We start from the raw sequence: 24,254 nt of genomic DNA, 5'->3' as shown, positions 1-24,254 counted from the left end.
GAATTGATTTATATTAACTGACTTCTCTTCTCTTATAGGTCATACCTTCCTGCTTATTCTCAAAATTGGTATCACAGGGGCACCTGGGTGGCTCAGTCGATTAAGCTTCCGACTTCAGCTCAGGTCATAATCTTGTGGTTCGTGGGTTCGAGACCTACATCAGGCTCTGTGCTGACAGCTCAGAGACTGGAGCCTACTTTGGATTCTGTGTCTCCCTCTCTCTCTGTCCCTCCCCTGCTCACGTTGTCTCTATCTCTCAAGAATAAATGAACATTAAAAAAATATTTTTTAAAAAGAATTGGTATCACTGATATTTATTTAGACTTATCCAATAATTAGTATTTACTATGCTTGTAATTCTTTTCACTTGTTCCTTCTAGTACATTTGTGATAGACTTTATCGTTCTATCCTCTGTATTTGTTCCCTTTCTTCAGCATTTGCCATCTCTATTGTTTTTACTTTGGATATATTCTTCTGACCTAAATTATAGTTCACAAATTCTCTTTTGGTTGTATCTAATATGTGGTTAAACCATGAATCTATTCATTACATTCTTCATTTCAGTAATGGCATCTTTCACTTTTAGACTTTCCTTTATTTTTCTTTTATGTTGTTTTGTTTTGTTTTGAATTTCCAGTTCTCAGCTAAGTTTTTCAGTTTTGTCTTTATCCCCTGTAATAGCAGTCAGCAAAATTATTTTAAACTTTATACTTTATATACTTTATTTATATAATCTGTACTTTATTTCTATACTTTATATACTTTATTTTATAATAACTCTAATATTTTCAGCCCCAAAGGGCCTATTTCTCTTGACTGTTTTTTATGTTATCTTGTTTCTTTTGGTGGGGGGTGGTGGCTATTTTTTTTTTTTTTTTGTATGTGTGTGCTGAACATTATGTTTAACAAATAGTTTTTGTAAATGGCTTGACATCTGTAATACTCTTCCTTTTCCATCTAATAAATGTTTTACATTTGTTTTTCTCAGGTGCCTATAGGGACTAGCATTCTGGGTTGATCTTAGTTTAATTTGAGGATTGAGATGATTCAAAGCTGGGCACCAGTCTTTCAGAAAGCTGGTCTACTGTGGGTTCATTATTTCTGTTAGGGTACATATCTTTGGGGTTTCAACACAAAAACTAAGGGTTTACCGTGTTCCCTTGCCATTGTCAGCAATGGGACTCCAGATACCTTTTGTAGGATCAGCAAATGACCTAAAATAAAAACAGCTTCAATTCTGCGCTCACATCCCTGGATATGTATTTTTTACCAGAACCTGGTCTGACAATTCTTCACTATCTTGTTAGCTCTCTGTTGCCTTTAAACAGAGCCCATAATTTTTGTTCATTTGTTTGTTTGTTTTGTTGGTGTAGGTTGTCTAGTTATCTTCAGTGACAATAATCGTCTATTTAGACTTTCATTCCTGAAAACACAAGTCTTTCCTTTTTCTTTCTCATTTTGAAACAACACACCGTAATTTTCAAAGATAAAAGCAAAACTTTAAAACATTCTGATACCAAGTTTGAAGCAACTATTTCAACATTTTCATACATATAATGAGTCTCTTATCATATAGTCATTTGCAAGTGAGTCTTTCTCAGTCTTGACTTTTTCCTTCCTTTCTATATTTCTTGTTTTTGCACAGGATTTTTGTTAGTTTACTCAGAAAGGATACTTGAGGGGTGTATTTTCTTAATCTACGTATTCCTGAGAAAATATTACTCTTGACTTCATGCATGAATAATGACTTCACTAAATATAGAAACTGTGTCCTTCAGAGCAATGGAAATGTTACCCCATTTCATCTAGTGTTTAGAATTGTAGAAGAAAGCTAATGCTAATCTGGTTTTGGTACTTTGCTTGTAACCTGATTTTGATTTTCCTTTTTTTTTTTTTATCACTTATCTTCAGAAATTCCATGAGGCTTTATAGATTTCTGTTCTTATTTGAGTTTTCAGTATCTTGGCCTATAAATATGTGTACCCTTGTGTTTTGGGTGGAGGAGCTGGTTTGCATTAGGAAAACCTTTTTTCTCTTATTTTTCTAAAGATTGTTTCATTTCTGTTTGTTCTAGTCTCTCTTCTTGGTATTCTGAGGATATGTAGATTCAGTCTCCTAGATATATTCTCTATATGTCTCATATTTATTCTCATTGTTATCATACCTTCATTTCTGTAGTTGTACACCCAATGCCTATAGAGTATAGAAAGGTAACTAAAATAAATAAATCCAGATGGGTACAAAAATAAGTGAGGAGGATTGTGGAGAGCAAATTTCCCTTCCAAACTTGGCAGGTACCAATTACTTGATATTCATAGCTAATAAAATAGTATCAGATTCCATTCTGTCTCCAGAAAAACTAAAATTCATGTTTTTGTTGTTGTTGTTGTTTGTTTGTTTGTTTTTTAATGTAGTAGTTCTCAGTAGAAGAAAAAAATGAAAAAGGAGTTCACAACTTACCATTGGGATGATCTTGGTCACACACAGAATGATCTGTTACTTCATCGTCTTTTGTAATACTATCGTCCTTTGCAGAATCTGACATGACAAACAAGCAAAACCTCTAGTCAGCATTTTTTAAGTTTATTATTTGTTTTGAGAGACAGCGCATCTGGGGGAGGGACAGAGAGAGAGGAGAGAGAAAGAATCCCAAGTAGGCTCCGCACTGCCAGTGCAGAGCCCGATGCAAGGCTCGGACCCACAAAGCCACAAGATCATGACCTGAGCCAAAACCAAGAGTCAGATGCTTAACCGACTGAGGCACCCCTAGTTAGCATTTTTAACTAGGAAGTAGGGCAGCTTCCAGCACTGACATGATAGCTCTATCTTTGGGGAATGTAATTTATTATTTTTAAAAAATATCATTAAAATACCTAAATATTTTCATCGATAAATAAGCTGTTCCTAAAGTACTGTGTAAGATGTTTGTACGAAGTTTACAAAAGTAAAGATGGTAGAAATTTGATTGGGTCATCTTTTTGCAACAAAGAAGAAAATATAAGCAGGCTTTACATATTAGTGAAAGTCTTTGGAGAATTGTGCAAAAGGATATGAAAGGAAGGCAAAGTAGAGGAGATTAAAGGAACATCAGTTTTAATGTTCTTAATGCTTCCATTACTGCAATTGTTCATGTATGGAAGCCTTGAGTCCCTGAAAAAGCCAGATGCAGACCTTTGAAATCCAGTTGTAATTAAGTTCATCTTCCTGAGGAACCCTACCAGTAGAACAATAGCAAAGGGGAATGCAAACCTTCTGTTCTGGGCAATTTCATCCTCTCCCTCGAATAGCACGTTTAAATGTGAAATCAGCATAAGTTCTTCTTTTGTTATATGATACACTTACAGGAAATAACATGGCCAACTAGATTTCAGTGACTATGGACTCTTACAAGACTACACAGGATTCCTTTTTGGATATTTGAGGCCTCCTTGTAGACTCTTTAGAAAGCCATTGGAAACAGCATGTCGGTGGGTTAGTGGCAAGACAGAAATGGGTCTTTCATTCATTCCAAAAATATTTATTAAGGGCCAATTCTACACCAGGCACTTCTTGAAGCTGGGGCGTCAATTGTAACTGACTCTGCACTCCTAGAGGTCATAATCTAGGGCGTATTTTCATGCAGCTAAAAGGGTGGTAATCTATAGATATCTAAAAGCCATGAGCTAATCTTCCATGAATATGGCCATGGAGAAAACTGGGGATGGCCGACTGACACTTCTATTACAAATGGGTTCTCTACTAAGTTCACATTGCTCCACTGAGTTGCAACTCTGAACAGAGCGGAATTCAGATGGAGTCTCAAATAAATCATTTTTCCTTTGTTTCCTTATTCTTTTTCCCTCTCTCCCTCCCCACACTTGGAGATAGTTTTAAACAATATGGTTTAGAATATTATGAGAAAGTTTGTTTCTTGAACCTGCCACAAGCAACATTTGATGGACAAGTGAGAAACCTGGGTAGTTAACATATGATTCAAATTTAATAACCAGTGAAGCAAGTATACACCCAAAGTGTATGATTTTAATTAACTGCAAATAATTCCCCCAAGGCAAATGTTTAATTATCTGCACAGCTTCTTATTTCTTTTTGAGACTGACAGTAAGTTTCAAAGTCCAAATTTGGAAGCAAAAGTGAACATAGACACATTTTCCAAACAGTTTTCTCACTCAAGTCAAAAATTTTTAAACCAGTTCCCATTAAAACATGCCTTTTTAATTTTGGCTCTAACATGTGGATTAAAAACAAATCCTTGAATACTTTCTTCCACATTAACACTGAAAGTGAACAATGATTTTAAAAAGGTGCTATATGAATCAGGCTAAATTTTAATTTCGAAAATTTTATTTGTTTATAGAAAATGGCATCATTTGATATGTAGTCTTGGGCAATACTCATTTCCCTCAACATTAATGTTTTAAGATGATCCAAGATTTTGCATGTGTTTAAAATATATTTATTTACAATCCACAATAATTCATTATACTTTATAATTTACATAAACATTATGTTTCATGCACCAAATATTATATAAGAAATGTCTTTTAAAAAGTGATTTACATTGAGTTTATTGGTTTAATTATTCACATATGATGGGTGATAGTATTTGAAAAATCAATCTCTAGACTATCACTAAAATCTATGTCTCTAGCAAATTAATTGAACTTTCAGTTTCAATTTCCTTGGAGAGTTCTTTTAATATTGCTAAGGTAGGTGTCTTCTGATATTATGTCCTCTAATCTATATGTAACGTATTTCATTGAATCCAAGATGGCATCAATTGTTATTTTCACCATTATATAGGATTAGAAAAAAAATGCTACCAAATGGAGTATAAATAACACACTATTAATTTAAGAATGTGTTCTAGTTTTAGAAATAAAATATATAAAACACTATGTATATTGTAGAACTATATTCTGTGTGTACACAAATACATGTCTTTATGTGATGGCAAGGATTTCCTATCAACACGACCCATCGCCGAACCCACAAGTTAATATTGCTTTGTATTTTAAATGGTTGCACCTCCACATACAACAATAAAGCTAGATGAAAGCGGTAAGACCATGACTGCATCCACACATGACCACGTGGTTACGAAAGACTGTTTCCATTGCTGTTTCTCTTTCCAAAGGGCTATTTGAATTCCTAGTCACATGAACCTTGGCAAGATTGGATGCTGAATGTTTTAAATCGTAGATCCTATTATATTATACTTAGTTGGGGGTTTGAAATGACAGTGGAGCTTTTGTGTCTAGGGGGTGATGAAAGTTGCACTGTGTATGTATCAAATATTATTCATAACGAGAAAGTAAGAAAATATATCTAGTATAGATGGTCACTAAAAGAGTGTATTATTTCTATGTGAAAAATGTAGTGGTATATACTAAATTCTTGCAGTACCTTGGATTCATCTTATTTTATTCTAAAAATTATCATGTGGTAATGTTCAAAAAATGTAAAGGGGTTATCACCTAATTCTGAGATTCAGTCAATGCTATTTTAATAGCAGAGAACTGGAATTAAATTTATATGTAGATTCTGACTTTCAAAATCTTTAAGGTCAATGTTCTATTAGAAAATTTTTTCAAATGCAAATATTAAGTTGAATATTCAAGCCAAAGTTCTGAAGATAGATTCTCTTCTAAGATTAACAAGAATAAAAAGATATACTTTCATAAATTAAAACAAAATCTCCTCATTTAAGAAGTTGAAAAGGTTTAAAAGAATATTTAAAATAGATTAAAATTAAAAAAAAACCCATAAAACAAATTCTAAACAGTAGGCCATTTTTAATGCAGTCAATTACACATATCTATATGGAATAGTATGTGGATAGATTGAAGATGTGATGGTAAATGATCAAACTATTGAATTTTCAATACACATATCTAAACCATAAATAAAAATAGGTACTATCACTTTTGAAAATGTCCCCTTAACAACAAAAGTTCTTAACCTTAGTTAAGAACTTAGTTCTTAACCCTTGAATATACTCTAGGGGTCCACAAACCTTTTTGAATTGATATGTAAAATGTATACATATATCGTTACTCATTTCTCTAGAAATAGATTGCTTCCATCATATTCTCATATGTCAGCAAGGTTAAAAATAACTATAGAAATTTACACCTTAATGCTAGTGACACTGCTATTTTACAAAAGATTTTTAAGATTATAATTGAGAATTATCCACAGAACTTGATGCCCACTTCATGAATTTATAAGTGATGTCTCTTTTTGAATTCTTTTTTAAAAAAAATTTTTTTTCAACGTTTATTTATTTTTGGGACAGAGAGAGACAGAGCATGAACGGGGGAGGGGCAGAGAGAGAGGGAGACACAGAATCGGAAACAGGCGCCAGGCTCCGAGCCGTCAGCCCAGAGCCTGACGCGGGGCTCGAACTCACGGACCGCGAGATCGTGACCTGGCTGAAGTCGGACGCTTAACCGACTGCGCCACCCAGGCGCCCCTCTTTTTGAATTCTTAAGGTAGATTTGACTTGAGGAAATAGCTAAAAACATACACAGATGTGTTTAATAAATGAAGTGGGCAATCCAGCTGGTAAACAACATTTTGCATCAAATATAGAAATGACTATAAAGTACAAAATGGAATGGTGATTAACAGTCTTTGAAAACATTTTCAAGTCAGGAGATGTGCAAAAATCCATCTAGTAAAAAAGGTAATCCCTGCCTACTATTTAGAATTGCAGCAAGAGGTCATGTTGGTGCAGAAGTTCCAAGGAGTCTGAACAAAATACATGCTATTTACAAACACCTATGCCTGATCTATTTGCTTTGTAGCATGGACACATTCATACATGAGTCTCCTACCTTGATGCAAAAGTTGCCCAGAAACACAGTTACCTGGATTTCCTCTGATTCTTGTCAACTGTTTCGATTACAAGAAGCAAAACATTTATCCTGGCCTGCTCATTTGAATCGCTGGTTTATTATGTGAAGCAATTAGAATGAAGTAGTTTTTCCTCCATCTGAACGGTGTGTTTATCCACAATAAACTAGAGTCTTCACAGCCGATTATGGTCTCACTGAAGCTTTGCAGTGACTATTCTTCTATATAGGAAAAATATATCCTGCAATACATTTCCAGAGTATTCCGATGACAATGACCTAAACTGTAGTTGGTCTCAGTGCAGCTGGATATACAAGGCTGCTCTATATTTACCTGAAAAGTAACTGGGTCCGTAGGACAGGCCATTGCCCTGAGCACTGGGAGGCCAGACTGAGCTAGGATCGGTCATTTGTCTTCATTATGCAATCATTAACCCCCATTAAAAGGGGCCAATCATTCCCAGAGTTATGGAATCCGGGTACTAACAGTCTCTGAGGCACAGCTGAGAAAACTACCATCATGTATCACTAACTTTGCTTCTATTAGAAACCACATGCCAAATTCCAACAGTAACTTGTGTAAACCAGCTGATACCTACACTGGAGGTGGTATTTTTCTGTGGTTGTTATTGAAAATATAAGCAAGTAAGAGGATCAATCGTGACAGATGGACACTGGCTTGGGGTTGTGATTCTGGATTTACAACAACATGATTCCTAACTCTAGGAAAACCCATTCACCTTACATAATCTTGGTTTCTGCACATAGGAACTGAGGGTGCTGAACCGCTCTTTCTAAATTCCTTACATTGCTAATCTGCTGATGTATCCAAATGATCTCTTTGTTCTGACAACACCTCTGTAACTGTTCAGGCTTCCCTCATTATCTGCCTACCTGAGTTAGGCTGTTCTCACTGTGAGATTTATATTATTTATAAAATAAAGGTTAATGGTGGGGGAAAGGAGTGCCATGTGACATCAGTGCCACACTGGCCATTGTTAACTCTGTGACTCGACGAAGGATCATCACAATGTCTAATAGAACAGCTGGATATGAAGCCAGGCTGGACTATGATGGAAAAAGAAATGCTTAATTACCCTTTTCCATCAAGTTAATTTTTCCCCCTTGGCAATGTAAACAAAGGCAAATCTGCTCTTGTTTCCAGTTGTCTGTGACCTGCTATCCTTGACCTCCATCCTTCAGATTCCTTTCTGATCTTGCCTCCCTCTATCTCTCTATGCCTTGCCTAGCAGGATTTCTTGATATCCTTTTCTTTTTTTAAAGGATTAAAAAAAAATCTGACCAGGCCACAGGCATGAAAAGTAGCTATGGTTCTGGGTGTAAATTGACTTGGAATTCTATTAATATGTTGATCTATAAATCAGGGAGTGTTTTATTTATACTTCTTAATTCAATCTGATAATGAAAAGTCTTTGAGAGAACATTCCCTGTAGAAGAAATGATGAGGGCTTTTTGGGTCCTAACTCTGAGCATAGTCACAGCCTGGCAGCTGGCCACCACTTCTCAGTTACTTTATTTCATGGAGAAGTTGAGGCAGTAGCGACAGTCTATCTCCAGATTCATAAATGCTTCAACCTTTGCGTTCAGGTTGTTTTCAGCCAGATACTTGGGTAGTGTGGCTGGGATGCAAGGACCCCACGCTGCTGAGAGCCAGACATTTTTTCCTACATTCCTAATGGACTGAGTCAAAACTCACCTCGTTGGAGCACAGCTTGTCTTTTTCCCCAAGTGACGTAAAGACACATGTTTGGAGACATTTGGACTTTTTGTGGGAGTTACTAATTTTCTGTGAACTTCAAAGACCTGGATGATTTCTCCTTAGCACCTATTTATTCCTCACATCTCAAAGGATCCACAAGCCTATCCAAATGAAAATGGTTGCATGTCCTCACTTTTTTCAGTTTTTTTTTCAATGTCCTTCTGTGCTACTGAATACAATTCTATAATATGAAGAGCTGCAGAGTGGCTCACTTTGTGGATCTACCACAAGCTATTTTACTACTGCTTCTATTCTTGGACAATCGGGTTGCATCCAATTTTCTGCCATTATAAATAATCCTATGATATTGTGATATTGGATGCCCCAAAGCTGGATTCACTCTACTGTTCTTTCTCTTACCTCTTCCAGCCCATTTCTATCTCTGTGGTCTAGATAGTTTAGATCTCTCTATACCTAAGCCTTATAATCGACCATGCTCCACCAATATCCTATTGGGATACTCGTGAGATCACAGCAGATGGTTCCAGGAGATGGGCTCCTTTCTGAGACTCTGAGTGAGGGCATTCTTTCCTTGGATGAACCAGAAGTACCCAGCAGCTAATGCCCAACTGGAGACTCCCTAAAGGCTTTAGGAGATAAAACCTGTTTCCTCACCTCTCTGGGGGACAATTTTGAATATACTCTACACTTCTTAGAGAAATAGAGCCCCAGTTCCCCTCAGCATTAACCTGCTCTCTAATGTACCCTCTTTTGTCTGTCTTCCTCTCCCTGACCTACTTCCTTATGCCTTACCCATGCTTCCTGGGACCACCTCTCAAATAAACCCTTTGCCACCATATCCTTGTCTCAGAGTTTTGCTTTTGGAGAACCCAAACTAAGATAGCCAAGATATTCACTATCAGTCTCTTGGAAGAGATTTACTGAAAGAGAAGGGAGGAGCCACAAGCCTTGGATGAGGTGGAACAAAGAAGGATAATGAGCAACTTGGTGACTTTAGAAGAGTAGGAAGAAGGAAAGAAGGTAGGAAGTCTTAGACGCTCCTTGAGTGGACAACTCTTTGAGGAGTTGCCTGAGTCTCTAGACGAACTGCCTGAGCTGCTGTTGCCTCCAGATGATCCAGTTCTTGGGGATGATGAAATGGTTTCTTCGAAGACTCACTGACTTTCCTACCAATTGAAGTAACCTCAGTATATGTCGCTTCTGCATAGTTTGTGTGAGTTTGACTTTACTTCCTTTGTAGTGTTTGTGAGTTCATTATCTAATCTTAATGTGTATGTGTGTACTTCACACATTTCTAAAGTGCCTTTTACAAATGTTACTTTTAGAAGTATAGTGTTCTTTTAGATCTATTTTTTAAAACACTCACTGTTTTAGGTGTTTCAAATGTACAGCACTCTCATGAACCTTGTACACAGATTGAAAAATACTGAACCAAGAAACTTAGAGAAAGTTAAAGAGGGGAACAGCCTGGTCATGCAGAATAAAACAAGTTCAGTAAATTTCATTTCCAGATATGACCCTGGTGGGGGAAAAATCAGGTGACATCTGGTATTACAGGAAATGGGGTGTATAGAGGCATTTGTATGATGAAGGCAATGTTTTGCCTCATAAACTGAGAAAAATGTGTTAAAACAAAATACTGCAAAATGTGATTTTATGAGGACCTTGGGAAGTATACTAAGGATTAACTCAAAGTATTTTTTTTTAATTTCTAGGAAGAAATAATAAGATAATGTATTTTAATCCACTAGTATTTTACACTAAATTTAACTGTGAGTTCTAGAAATTATTATAATTTTTTTTTCTAATGTAATGGCTGACTATATTAGTCTGCTTGGGCTGCCATAACAAAATACCACGGACTGAGTGGTATTTTTTTTTTTCATAGCTCTGGAAGCTAGAAGTCCAAGATCAAGGTACTGGCTCATGTAGTTTCAGGTGGTGGTGCTCTTCCCGGTTTGCAGAAGGCTGCCTTCTTGCTGTGTCCTCACACAAATCAGTGTGTATGCAGAAGGAAAGACAGAAATTGAGATCTCTCCTTCTCTTCTTAATAAGGCCACTGCTCCCATCAGGACCTACTCTAAAGCTAATTACCTCCCAAAGACCCTACCTCCAAATACCATCACAGTAGGGGCTCTGGCTCAACATATGACATTTGTGTTTGGGGAGCATGCAAACATCCTGACATGTACATTTCGGAACATGTAGGTTTGGATGTTGCTCCACAACACTGACATGTACATTTCGGAACATGTAGGTTTGGATGATTTATTTAACTTTTGAATGTTGGCCATTCAAGTTGGTATCCCTGATGCACAGCAGAACAAAGTCTCAACATGGAGGTGGAGATGGAATTTTCCCTAAATGTGTGTTCCCTTTCCCCATTTCAATTCTCTCAAATTAATTTTCATTGATCCTTAAACTGCATCAGTCACTGTTTGGGTGAAAAAGTAGCAATGAGGGAATCTGGGGTGATATCCAGAACAATAACTGGCATTCCTGTCAGCTAATCAGAATGGACATGTCCACGGGGGCAGGGTTCTGGAGCCTGCTGCCTTGTCTGGGATGACAGGATGGTAGTGAAAATTACTTGCAAAGAGGGGAGTTTAGTCACTGTTTGCCAAACACCATGTAGATATTTTGGCATTTTTCAAGTACTTGCAGCAGTACCAGACTGTACTGGAAGATTATCAGTTCTGTGTATAGTACAGAACTATATTGATAAGTTCCCCAAAAAGATAGTGAGAATAGTTTCATAACCAACAGTCTCTGATGATTTCGCATTGGTGGAAAAAATGAGAAGTGGCTTTACTCTTATAGACCAAAAGACTCTACAATGTAAGGACTGAATAGTTCTGAACCACACATTTGTGATGTCATCTTATTTTGTGGCCCTACCTAATAAAGCACCACAGCAAATAGAATCATTGCAAACTTTAAAATAAAACCCCAAACCAGCAGAAGGCAGGAAATAATAAAGACTAGAGCAGAAATTAATGCTATCGAAACCAAAAAAAAAAAAAAACCAAAAAAACAGTAGAACAGATCAATGAAACCAGAAGCTGGTTCTTTGAAAGAATTCACAGAATTAATAAACCACTAGCCAGTTTGATTAAGAAGAAAAAGGAAAGGACCCAAATAAATAAAATCAAGAATGAAAGAGGAGAGATCACGAGCAACATAACAGAAATAAAAACAATAATAAGAGAATATTATGAGCAATTATATGCCAATAAAATGGGTAATCTGGAAGATATGGACAAATTCCTAGAAACATATACACTACCAAAAGTGAAACAGGAATAAATAGAAAATTTTAACAGACCCATAACCAGTAAGGAAATCGATTAGTAATCAAAAATCTGCCAAAAAAACAAGAGTTCAGGGCCAGATGGCTTTCCAGGGGAATTCTACCAAACATTTAAGGAAGAGCTAACACCTATTCTCTAGAAACTGTTCCAAAAAATAGAAATGGAAGGGAAACTTCCAAACTCTTTCTATGAAGTCAGCATTACCTTAATTCCAAAACCAGACAGAGACCCCACTAAAAAGGAGAACTATAGACCAATTTCCCTGATGGACATGGATGTAAAAATCCTCAACAAGATATTAGCCAACCAGATCCAACAATACATTAAAAAAAATTATTCACCACGACCAAGTGGGATTTATACCTGGCATGCAGGGCTGGTTCAATATCCACAAAACAATTAACGTGATTCATCACATCAATAAAAGAAAGGACAAGAACCATATGATCCTCTCAATAGATGCAGAGAAAGAATTTGACAAAATACAACATCATTTCTTGATAAAAACCCTCAAGAAAGTAGGGATAGAAGGATCATAGCTTGAGATCATAAAAGCCATATATGAATGACCCAACACTAATATCATCCTCAATGGGGATGATAGCTTTCCCCCTAAGGTCAGGAACAAGACAAAGATGTCCACTCTCACCACTGTTATTCAACATAGTATTGGAAGTCTTAGCCTCTGCAATCAGACAACATAAAGAAATAAAAGGCGTCCAAATCGGCCAGGAGGAGGTCAAACTTTCACTCTTCGCAGATGACATGATACTCTATATGGAAAACCCAAAAGATTCCACCAAAAAACTGCTAGAATTGATTCATGAATTCAGCAAAGTTGCAGGATATAAATTCAATGCACAAAAATCGCTCATATTCCTATACACGAACAATGAAGTGACAGAAAGAGAAATCAATCCAAACCAGGAGGCATCACAATCCCAGACTTCAAGCTATACTACAAAGCTGTAATCATCAAAACAGTATTGTACTGGCACAAGAGCAGACACTCAGATCAATGGAACAAAATAGAGAACCCAGAAATGGACCCACAAACGTATGGACAACTAATCTTTGACAAAGCAGGAAAGAATATCCAATGGAATAAAGACAGTCTCTTCAGCAAGTGGTGCTGGGAAAACTGGACAGCGACATGCAGAAGAACGAACCTGGACCACTTTCTTACACCATACACAAAAATAAACTGAAAATGGATGAAAGACCTCAATGTAAGACAGGAAGCCATCAAAATCCTGGAGGAGAAAGCAGGAAAAAACCTCTTTGATCTTGCCCTCACAAATTCTTACTCAACACGTCTCTGGAGGCAAGGGAAACAAAAGCAAAAATGAACTACTGGGACCTCATCAAAATAAAAAGCTTCTGCACAGTGAAGGAAACAATCAGCAAAACTAAAAGGTAACAGAGAGAATGGGAGAAGACATTTGCAAATGACATATCAGATAAAGGGTTAGTATCCAAAATCTATAAAGAACTTATCAAACTCAACACCCAAAAAAACAAATAATCCAGTGAAGAAATGGGCAAAAGACATGAATACATGAATAGACACTTCTCTAAGGAAGACATCCAGATGGCCAACCGACACATGAAAAAATGCTCAACATCACTCATCATCAGGGAAATACAAATCAAAACCACAATGAGATACCACCTTACACCTGTCAGAATGGCTAACATTAACAACTCAGGCAACAACAGATGTTGGCGAGGATGCAGAGAAAGAGGATCTCTTTTGCATTGTTGGTGGCAATGCAAGCTGGTGCAGCCACTCTGGAAAACAGTATGGAGTTTCCTCAAAAAACTAAAAATAGAACTACCCTATGACCCAGCAATTGCACTAGTAGGCATTTATCCAAGGGATACAGGTGTGCTGTTTTGAAGGGACACATGCACCCCCATGTTTATAGCAGCACTATCAACAATAGCCAAAGTATGGAAAGAGCCCAAATGTCCATCAATGGATGAATGGATGAAGAAGATGTGGTATATATATAAAATGGAGTATTACTTGGCAATTAAAAAGAATGAATTCTTGCCATTTGCAACTACGTGGATGGAACTGGAGGGTATTATGCTAAGTGAAATTAGTCAGTCATAGAAAGACAAACACCATATGACTTCACTCATGAGGACTTTAAGAGACAAAACAGGTGAACATAAGGGAAAGGAAACAAAAATAATATAAAAAAAGGGAGGGGGACAAAACAGAAGAGACTCATAAAATATGGAGAACAAACTGAGGGTTGCTGGAGGGGTTGAGGGAGGGGGGATGAGCTAAATGGATAAGGGGCACTAAGGAATCTACTCCTGAAATCATTGTTTCACTATATGCTAACTAATTTGGATGAAAATTTTAAAAAATAAAAAAATAAAATTAAAAAAAGAGTTAAAAAATTACTCTTTAAAAAAAAGTTGTGTTCAGAGTTTTTGAGGAAAAAAAATACCCTGGAATTCTTAACTTTTCACTGAAGATAAATATACATAAAGAAAAGTGCAAATTTCATGTAGTATACAGCATGATGGATTATCACAAATTGAACACTCTTGTATAACTAGCACCAGCTCAAGAATCAGGACACGTCATGTCTTGGCAGCTCTGCTCATCATCCTTTTCAGCCACTACCCTCCCTCTGAAAATCACCACTCTGACTTCCAACAGCATTTATCAGTTGTCCCTGTTTTCAGACTTTAGATAAATGGAATGGTACACAATACATGCTCCTCTCTGGTTTCTTTCGCTTGACATTCTGCTGGTGAAATTCATTCATATGGTTCCTAGGGAAAATGAAGTTTAATTGCACTATGAAGGCTGGCCAAGTCAATGGATCCTGTGGTGAATCTTATTGAAAGAGTAAAAATAATGTTTTTTTCTCTTTGCAAACATCAAACATTCACTGCTTCCCCATACTTTGCCATCAACTTATTATTTCCTAACTACAGTGGTTCTTAAGTATTAGTGTGCACTGGGATCTCCTGGAAGGATTTTTAACATGCAGCCTGTGGGGGCCCCTCCCTCCAGAGTGTCTGATGGTGTAGGTCTGGGGTGAGGCCTGAGAGACTGCATTTCTAACAACTTCCTAGGTGATGCTGATTCTGCTGCTCCAGGGACCACTCTTTAAGTACCACTGCTGGAATATATTGAATTTGTTAACCAAAGCCCAATCTGTGTGCATTTCTTTTCTGCATCTAAGTCAACTTGCATTTAGAGTAGGATTTTTTTTTTGTAATTAGTATCCTCATATGGATTGCCCACAGATTCTCCATTGAAGGGAGAGCAGCATCTCATTTGCGGTGGGGAAGCACGGTTCTATGAGTGGCTGGATCTGTGTGAACCATATCAACACATGAAAATGACAGAGCCATTTCAGAGCATCTCCTTTTCAACATTGGATATATTGGATCTTACTGCTAAAAATCTGAAACTCCCTGCAGCTTTACATGTAGCCAGAAAAATAAATCTGCCTAAGTGTTAAGAAAGGCCCAGGTCATATCACTGCTGCTTGTACCGAATCCTGTAAGCAAGAGCTCCTAAGGAATAAAGCTGCAAGACTAAAAGTGATAAAACATCACTACCACATGTTTCTTCTCAAGCTAATTCTACATACTGTCCAATACATTAGCCACTAGCCACATGTGGCCAGTAAGTCCTTGCAATGTGGCAAGTCTGAATGACACGTTACATAAGTGCAAAATATGCACCTGACTCTTACAGACTCAGTACAAAAAAAGAATGTAAAATACATCAATATTTTTTATATTGTCTTCATGATGAAATTATTATATTTTGGATATGTTTGTTAAATAAAATATTTTATTAAAACAATTTTCACCTTTTCCTTGTTTCTTCCTTAATGTGGCTATTAGAAAATTTAAAATTATATATGTGGTTCTCATTTGTGTCTCATATTTATCTCTAGGGGACAGTGCTGTTCTAGAGAACTTAGTATAAGCCTGAGTTATACAAACAATTAAAGATGTATTTATTTGAAAGCCAGAGTTATGAAGATGGGAAATTGTAGCTTGCCAAAGGATGGTCCATCAAAAACTAGAAAATCTACTTGGGCTTATAGAAAAACACCTGCAAATGCTAATAGAGATAGCTGGGGAGAAGAGTCTAATTAGGTATAATCAGAGAGGATGCTCTGAGAAGGAATTAGAGGAAGAAAGAGAATGAAAAATGTATGACAACCACCACACTAAAAAACTATTTATGCCCCAATGATATCTAATAGCTGAAAATTTTTGCTTTATATTGATGACCCAAACTTCTTAGCCTGGCATTCAGGGTTCTCCATAATGAGGGCTCAAACTTAGCAACAAATTAAAGAGTGGATGGATGGATCCATCATGAAGCTAAGGGGACCTATTCATGGCACCTAAAATAGGTGGTCTGATGTCCTACTTCCACCCTTTCGTGGATGCTCTTCTTCTCAATGAGAATAACTTCTTTCCAGTTCATTATTTTTGTGTATCTTTTAGATCCCAGTTCAAATGTCATATTCTTTACCTGCATTTCACAGATAATCCCAGGGCTTCTCCTTCAATATGTTTCAGTGTAATCCTTCCTTGCTGCTTGTCTTGTTTTGTCTGTTTTGTTAGCTGTCTCACATGCTAGCTATGTGGCCTTAGACCACTTAACTTACTGCACTATGCTTTACTTCCCTTGTCTGTAAAGTGGGATAATAACTGAATTTATATCACGATAAGAGTGGAATGAGTGAAAACATGTAAAGTTCTTTGAATAGAATCTGGTGTGTGACAAGGATTAGATAAGTATTAGCTGCTACTATTATTGTTGATGTTCATATTGGCTACGTAACTCACACGTGCACATCTCCTTTTCCTATCTAGATTGTAAATTCCTTAAAGGGCAAGAATCATATTTTCTTCTTTATATCACAAGTCTTACAAAGTTAAAAACCCAGTAAACATCTGTTGATGGCCATAAAAACACCCATGCATTTTAATTGGTGCTTTCTATAGGTCAGATTGTGTACTAATCAGGGATAAAATGATAAACAACATAGACATTGTCCTTTCCTCCACGAAATTTAAGTTATAGTGGAGGGACATGGACAAAGGGTGAATGTGCAGAAGATAAAGAGGTTTACATAGTTACAGACAGCAATAAGTGTTATGAAGTAATAAACAAGGGGCTGGGATAAAGCTTTAGTGGAGGAGGGTTCCAACTAAAAAGATGATGAGGGAAGGCCATGATGAGCATGAACTACAGTGAGGGGAGAGAAGGTTTTGTGAGGTAAGAATGGAGGGACAAGTAGAGTTTATAATGGTGCACCTTACAGGTTACAGTTAGGTGTTTGTGCTTTACTTTGAGGGAAACATGAAAGTATTACAGGAATTCAAGAAACAGTGGGCTGTAAACTCTTTATTTTGCTTTGTCAAGTAATGGCAGTAGGCCTTAGGAGCTGTCACCTTTTACTTGACTTATGAAATGAGATCATATTCAAGAACAATATATTAATATGGCCATGAGTTTTTGACCTATATAAGATTAGCTGACTCATCTAGGGTTCACGCATATACACTTGACCTTAGACTCATTAAAACCAGCTGTCTGTATAACACGACTATGTGCAATCCAAGGCCAAATATAATAAGATATATGCCAGTAGGAAAACCAATAAGCAAATATATGAACCAGAGTTCCATTTGAGCCTCTACTGTGATACCTGCTCATGTATTAGCTTATATAAAAACCCTGTTGTTCATGACAGATATCGTTTTTCAGGGAACCACTTTAAATATGATTCTGGAATAAGGAAGGATATAAATAATGAAAACATTATAAAAATTATAGAGGGAGTCTGCTGTGAAACAGCATGCAAAAACTCAAACATATTATCATTTAGACCTAGGCATTACTGACTTTAAAATATAGCAGACAACTTAAAACATAGTATTGTCCTTGAAAACAGAAATGAGGGAAAAAACCCAAGTATTTACCACTCACTTTTTCCCTGTGGAATGAGCTGATATCCCATAAAGGCTTAATAGTGCATGTGTGTGGTTCTTAATACAGAGTAGGCTTATGGGATAAGGAGAGGAAAAAAAAAAACCCACGGAAATGGGTTTATTTATTTATTTTTTCAAAATGCCTCAAGTTCAAGTGTATTCTTTTGTCTTCAATGCTTGTGTTGCCCTGGGCTAGTTACTTATCCCGAATCTTGGTTGCCTCGTTTGTAAAATAGGGTAAAATAAAACAAAAATAGTAACGATGATAAGAATTAATAATAATAATAATAATACCACTCATCTCTGGGAGATACTGGGTAGCTGTTGAACAAATCTGTTGCCCTTGTCTTGGTCACATAAGGAGGAAAAACTTGCAGGGATGAGGAATATCTCTCTTGCAGCCAGGTGGGGCCATGCGACTGAGTTCTGGCCAACAGAAAGTGGACAGAAGTGGTACATGCCACTTTTAGGCCTGGCCATAAAAAACCCCTGCTGTGTAATCCTTTCTCTCTTCTACTTATTTGCCAACTGGATACAAAGACTCAGAACAACTTTGGGGGCCACAGGCTAGAGCTCACAAGCCTCCATCAGCTTGAGTCCTTAATGACACAATGGAACTCAGCCTCCCACTGTGGATTTTATGCACATGAGAAAATAAATTTCTCTCATGTCAGTTTGACATTGGTGTTACAGCAGCTAGTGTTACCTAACTCATAGTCCATCTGAAAGAGTTACTGAAAGAATTAAGTGAGGTTATATTTGGGCACTATATTTTTCTGATTGCCATTATTATTCAAATCTAGCTAGTTAGGATCTGTGTACAAAGCTCTTAGGACACACAATTTCTTTATAAATATGAAAGGATTTTCAAAATAAAGGAAGAAATTAGCAAAGATGATATGGCATGACAAAAGATATTTTGAGAGTGAAAGAGAGGAATATAATTATTATTTTTTACATCTCAGCTCCATTTTTTTCCTCTTGAAAAAACTAGCAGAGAACTTGTGGAAACAATAGTCCAAGCTAGTTTCCCATGGGGTGACAGCTTATGCTCAGGAAGAAGGTTTTTTTTTCCTGTTATTATTTTCCTCTCACAAATCATATTATGTGGTCTGATAAGAAGATAAGATCTTTGCAGTTAGAATTGTACTTAAAAATCCAGGGCATATGGTCACCTTATGGACCACAAGCAAATTCCTGGTTTCTTTACATTTGATGAAAAAGGGAGACTGTGGGGTAGGAAGTATGGTTCAAAGAGGGGACCCATTAAGTAGGAGGAGGGGAAAGGCATTAAAGATGGAAGAACTGGTGTTTCAGGGAATAAAGCAGGAACAGAATCTGATGTGTGCTCTTAGCTCAACCTTGGGAGAAGTGCCAGGGAAGGATTTGGGAGGGGCTCTGACCATGGGAAAAGAGCGTTGTCAGAAGAGAAAGGCATATGTGTGCAAAGGTTTGCTTGCGTACCTCCTGCTCATGCAGGTTGGTGTTTACTTTCCTGGTTGTTTATCTTCCTGCAGTTGAAAAGATGGATTGAGAGAAACCCAGTGCCTGGTGCTGACAGTGGTCTTAAGTCCTTAATTGTCTACTCTGAGGAAGAGGTCAACAGAAATGTGTGTCTTACTACATAGTTAGGATACAGTGATTGAGGGAATATTTAGAATTGATTCTGCTTCAAAATGTGGCTGGCATTGAAAACATTTATGGATGGGTTAGGTAAACTGAAGGAATTGAATGGCTTTTGAAACATGCCTTTTGAAAGACTTAGATGAGTCTGCCAGTATAACAGAAGCATTCTGAATCATAGATCAAGCTAGGAGAAACGTCATCTTGGACAAATTTATTTGGGTCTCAAAACACGTTTGTGTGTACGTGTGTGTGTGCTCATGTGCGTTGTTTTGTGTATGCATATGTGTATGTGACTGCTGCTGTCCCTTCTGCCGGTCTTTCCACTTTGACATATCTAGTGCAAAATATCAGAGCAAATTTCTAAACGAAATAGGAAGACAAACTTTTCATTAAATGCCAACAATGCTTGTTAGGAAACTGCTCTTTGTGCCTGATTAAAAAAAAGCCTTTCCAGTCTTCACCACTAGCTAGCCAATTATTCCTTTCTTTCTGTTAAGGAATGCAGCAGTTCTGAGACATTCTCTGTCTTCCTCTGTGACTCTCTCTGTCTCTTACAATAAATATACCCCCCGGGAACAGTGGTGGAAAGAATGGATGACAACAAATATCATCAGGAATGAGGCAGGACAACATATTTCTGCTCATGAAAATATCTATTGTCAAAATCTATGATAGGCTACATCCTTTTCTGTAACTTAGGAGAATGTTTCCCTCAGTAACACTGTACTACCACAAATGTAAGAAACTCAGACCTCATTTTTTAAAAAGTAATTTTATCATTGCTTATTTTGTATTATAATAGTGACTATGATTTATTGAAATTACAACTTTATGTTCCTTAACTCGTTTGGATAGGATGTGGAATTGTTTCTCAAACTGGGTTTTGTAAGATTTAAAATATCCTACATAAAAAAGAAAGCAAGAAGCAAAGATTTGTTTAGTAAGATTTGGTCAGTTACCATGGGAAATGCCATCAGTTTCCACCTCACCTGAGCCTCTCAGTGCATGTGAGCAGGTTGAAGGCTCTGAGAAATCTGTAGAAACTGCTCAACTTTGTCTCACCTTGCAGTTTCGAAAATTTTTTGACTGTGGAACTTTTTTTTTATAAAAAATGCTTATTAACATCCTGATCAATGCTATAAAATTTTAAACATGGGAATATCTGAGCAAGAGCCCCACGATGTTGCTTAGGAATGTGAACTGAATTCTTTTATATAACCTTTCTCTGGTGTCTTTGCTCATTTAGAATATGATCATGTGTCATTCTACATGAATCACTGTCAGGACCTCTGTTTTTCAGTGAAGTCATATCTTATGTAGTGGCCAAAGTACATATCTTCAAAATCAACTCTGGAAATCTTTTAAAACTCCTTTAAAGTACAGTATTCAGTTTTTAATTCAAATATTAATGTATATTTCTTTTCACTCCAAATTTTTTTTTTCTATACCATGCCATTTATCCTTCTGAAGCTTCCTTGGGAAATGGGTAAGGACATAAAATGAACCCAGAAGATTCCATGTTTACTGCTAAGCTCTGTATTTTTATTGTATGTATTGTATTACACTAGGATATAATTAGGCACAAAATTCTCATGAAATCATACACCAGGCCACTTCATGACCACTGGAAAATATTGCTTTTCTCCATATAATACTAAAACTAAAAATTAGTTCCTGTCACTGAAAATATGTTATCATTGAGTATGAGAAGGGAGCTGTGCTTTGTTTTCTTCTTTTTTTTTTTTTTTTTTTAGTTTATTTTGTTACTTTATCTGAGGTACTTTGAGGTATACTTTAAGGTGAGCTCAGTATTGTTTTAATCTTTAATAAATACAAATTTATTCCAATTATCTAAACTGAAAAAAACAAAAATGAAACAATTCACCCATTTTTCCCACTCACCATCCCCCGCCTTTGGCAACCATTCTGTTCTTTGTATCTGTGAGTTCGGTATACCTTGGAGATATTGTGGGTTCAGTTCCAGACCACTGCAATCAAGTGAATACTGCAATAAAGCAAGTCAAATGAAGCTTTTGGTTTCCCAGTGCATATGAAAGTTATGTTTATACCACACTGTAGTTTATTTAAGTGTGCAATAGCATTACATCTAAAAAAACAATGTATGTACCTTAATTAAAAAATACTTTATTGCTAAAAAAAAAAAAAGAAAAAAAAAAGCTAATAATCACCTGAGCTTTCAGTGAGTCATAATCTTGTTGTTGGCGAAGGGTCCTGCCTCAATGCCTCAACCCCGGCCAAGGCTGCTGACTGGTCAGGGTGGTGGTGGCTGAAGGCTGATGGTGAAATTTACCACATGTATTGGCTCTTCCTTCCACAAACTATTTCCCTGTCACATATCTCATTTTACACATGGTAGACCTTCTTTCAAAACTGGAGTCAATCCTCTCAACTCTACCTTTTTCAACTAAGTCGATGTGAAATTCTAAATCCTTGTCATTTCAACAATCTTCACAGCATCTTCACTGGGAGTAGATTCCAACTCAAAAAGTGATTCTTTGCTTATCTGCAGGAAGTGACTCCTCACCCATTAAAGTTTTCGCATGAGATTGGCGCAATTAGGCACGTCTTTCTGATTCTAGCTCTCTTGTTCTTCCCACCACATCTGCAGTTACTGTTTTCCACTGGGGAGTTCTGAACCCCCTCCGAGTCATCCATGAGGGCTGGGATCACCTTCTCCAGATTTTGGTATGTCGACCTCATAATGTCACACCATCACACCTCATTTTACAGAGGAGGAACTGAGGCACGGCCTAAGAAAGTTACTTAAAGTCACACAGCAGTGGTGAGGTGAATCCAGAAGAGGCTCGTAAAGGCTGCATGACTTACACCACAGAGCGCAAAATTAGGTCTGTGCACCTGAAAATAGATCACAGGGATGCTCGTACTAATTTACACCTATTTGGACTTAAACTTAGGTCCAACATTGTGTATTGGACGAAGGGGTTGCAACCCCACTCAGATAATCTCTATACCCTAATCTGATGATTTTGTTTCCAAGTCTCGCTCACCAGATCTTTAGAAATGTGTCCGAAGAGATCGTATAACTAAACTTACGGTTACAGATCTGTAAGTATGGCCACACTTGATTTGTAAGGAAAAATAATATATTGTATGAAAATGTAATTGTACAGCAACTGCTGCTTGACTTCCAATTGTCACGTAGGAACATTTTAAACTGTGGTATATGAATATACTTTGAATACCAAGAAGAAGATAAATGGTTTTATCTACTTTTTACCTGTTTAAACCAACGTAAAACATATTTTATCAAAACATTTGAAAAGCTTATTGTAAAATCTTTATCATAAATTAAGCATAAACAACCAACTTCAACCATAGCAAGTAATCTATATACATTAACCATTTAGAAGAAGCCTATTTTGTTTTCTTATAGGGTAGGAATGTCCAACGTGAACAAATAGGGAACAAATAGGGACAGTGAGCAAATAGGGAAGCCTCTGGCTTGAATTTCCCTTTGTGTTTTTGCAGCATGACATTTTAGGGAAACCTCATTTCTGAAATGGGAGAATTCTGAAAGGGAATTCTCTCTATGACAACCATTATAAGTGGCTCATTTTCTACGACAGGCTGTGTATCCAATAGCAAGGACCTACTAGGCACAAGTCACTGTGTTGGGCTTGGTACAGAATGGGAAAATGAAGACTTGGTAGCTGGTTTTAAGATATTTCCATTCTAGTGAGTTAGATGATAAGTCATGTATATAATATTGGTACAAGGCACAGGGTAGTTTTCAAGTTTTACAGACAAATTTACAAGAAACTGTAGAAGAGACAGTCACTATTGTGTAGAAGGATATGCAATGAGGAAGGGAGAAATCAAGAAAGGTAAAAATGTGCATGTCCCTCCCCTGCATTACCTGGTGTGATTATTTTCATGAAAATATGTGCTCAGATACTTGTTGATGGAAAGAAAGAAAGGTGGGAGAGAAGGGGGGTGAGGAGAAGGGGATGTTGGAGTAAAGATCCATGTAAAGGTAAGATATTAGAAATGAATCTTTGAATCTTGAATAAAACAGGTATGAAAGAACAATAGCAGAATGCTGTAGACCGGTGGTTTTGGGGAAATATCACGTATGTGAGTTAGGCTACAGAGCATGGTATATGCAGGGTTTTGTGGAGGCATAGAACTAGACTATACAGAAAGGTCATGAATATTATGCAAAAGGATTTGGACTTTGCATTTGGTGGTGTATATAGGAGGTTTCTATGCACACATGTCCTTGTAGGCCTAGGTCAGGGTCAAAGTTGCAATGTGTATAAAGTAGGTTGGCTCCACGCTATTCCCTCTGCTGCCTCAATTTCATGGCCCTACTCACCTACTATGAGTCTCACCTTTCCCATGCTGTCCTTTGACCACTCTGGACCTCCCTGCATTCTACCCTCCGCTGGCAAGGGATATCTCTTGCTCCAAATACAAGATGTTGGAGGCAGCATGGTGAGATGAAAAAAGCATGGGATTTGGGTTTAGGCAGACCTGGTTTCCAAATTCTGGTTCTCCCTTTTGGTCAACTAGACCAGTTACTTAAATTTTCTGAGCCTCAGTTACCCGCAAAATTGGGATAATAATACTGACCTTTTAAAAGTAATGAGATCTTACTTTACACCCATTGAACTGGCAAATATTAGAAAGAACAAAAATCACAATTGCCGATGAAAATACCAATTGTTACAGCCTTTTGGGAAAGC

The 24,254-nt window shown here is 37.0% G+C and overlaps 1 protein-coding gene across 1 annotated transcript in view; it reads right to left on the bottom strand.

Annotated features, from left to right (window-relative positions):
• MACROD2 (mono-ADP ribosylhydrolase 2) overlaps positions 1 to 24,254 on the bottom strand; it is a 1,987,236-nt gene that overhangs the window by 71,305 nt on the left and 1,891,677 nt on the right. Inside the window, exon 14 of the mRNA XM_027069543.2 lies at positions 2,462 to 2,539. Within this exon, the coding sequence (XP_026925344.1) occupies positions 2,462 to 2,539 (78 nt within the window). The remainder of the gene's footprint in view (positions 1 to 2,461; positions 2,540 to 24,254) is intronic.

Source organism: Acinonyx jubatus, chromosome A3, assembly GCF_027475565.1.
Source record: "Acinonyx jubatus isolate Ajub_Pintada_27869175 chromosome A3, VMU_Ajub_asm_v1.0, whole genome shotgun sequence".
NCBI classification, from domain to species: Eukaryota; Metazoa; Chordata; class Mammalia; order Carnivora; family Felidae; genus Acinonyx; species Acinonyx jubatus.
Note: the sequence above shows the minus strand (reverse complement) of the source record. Positions and strands in the feature narration are given on the sequence as shown.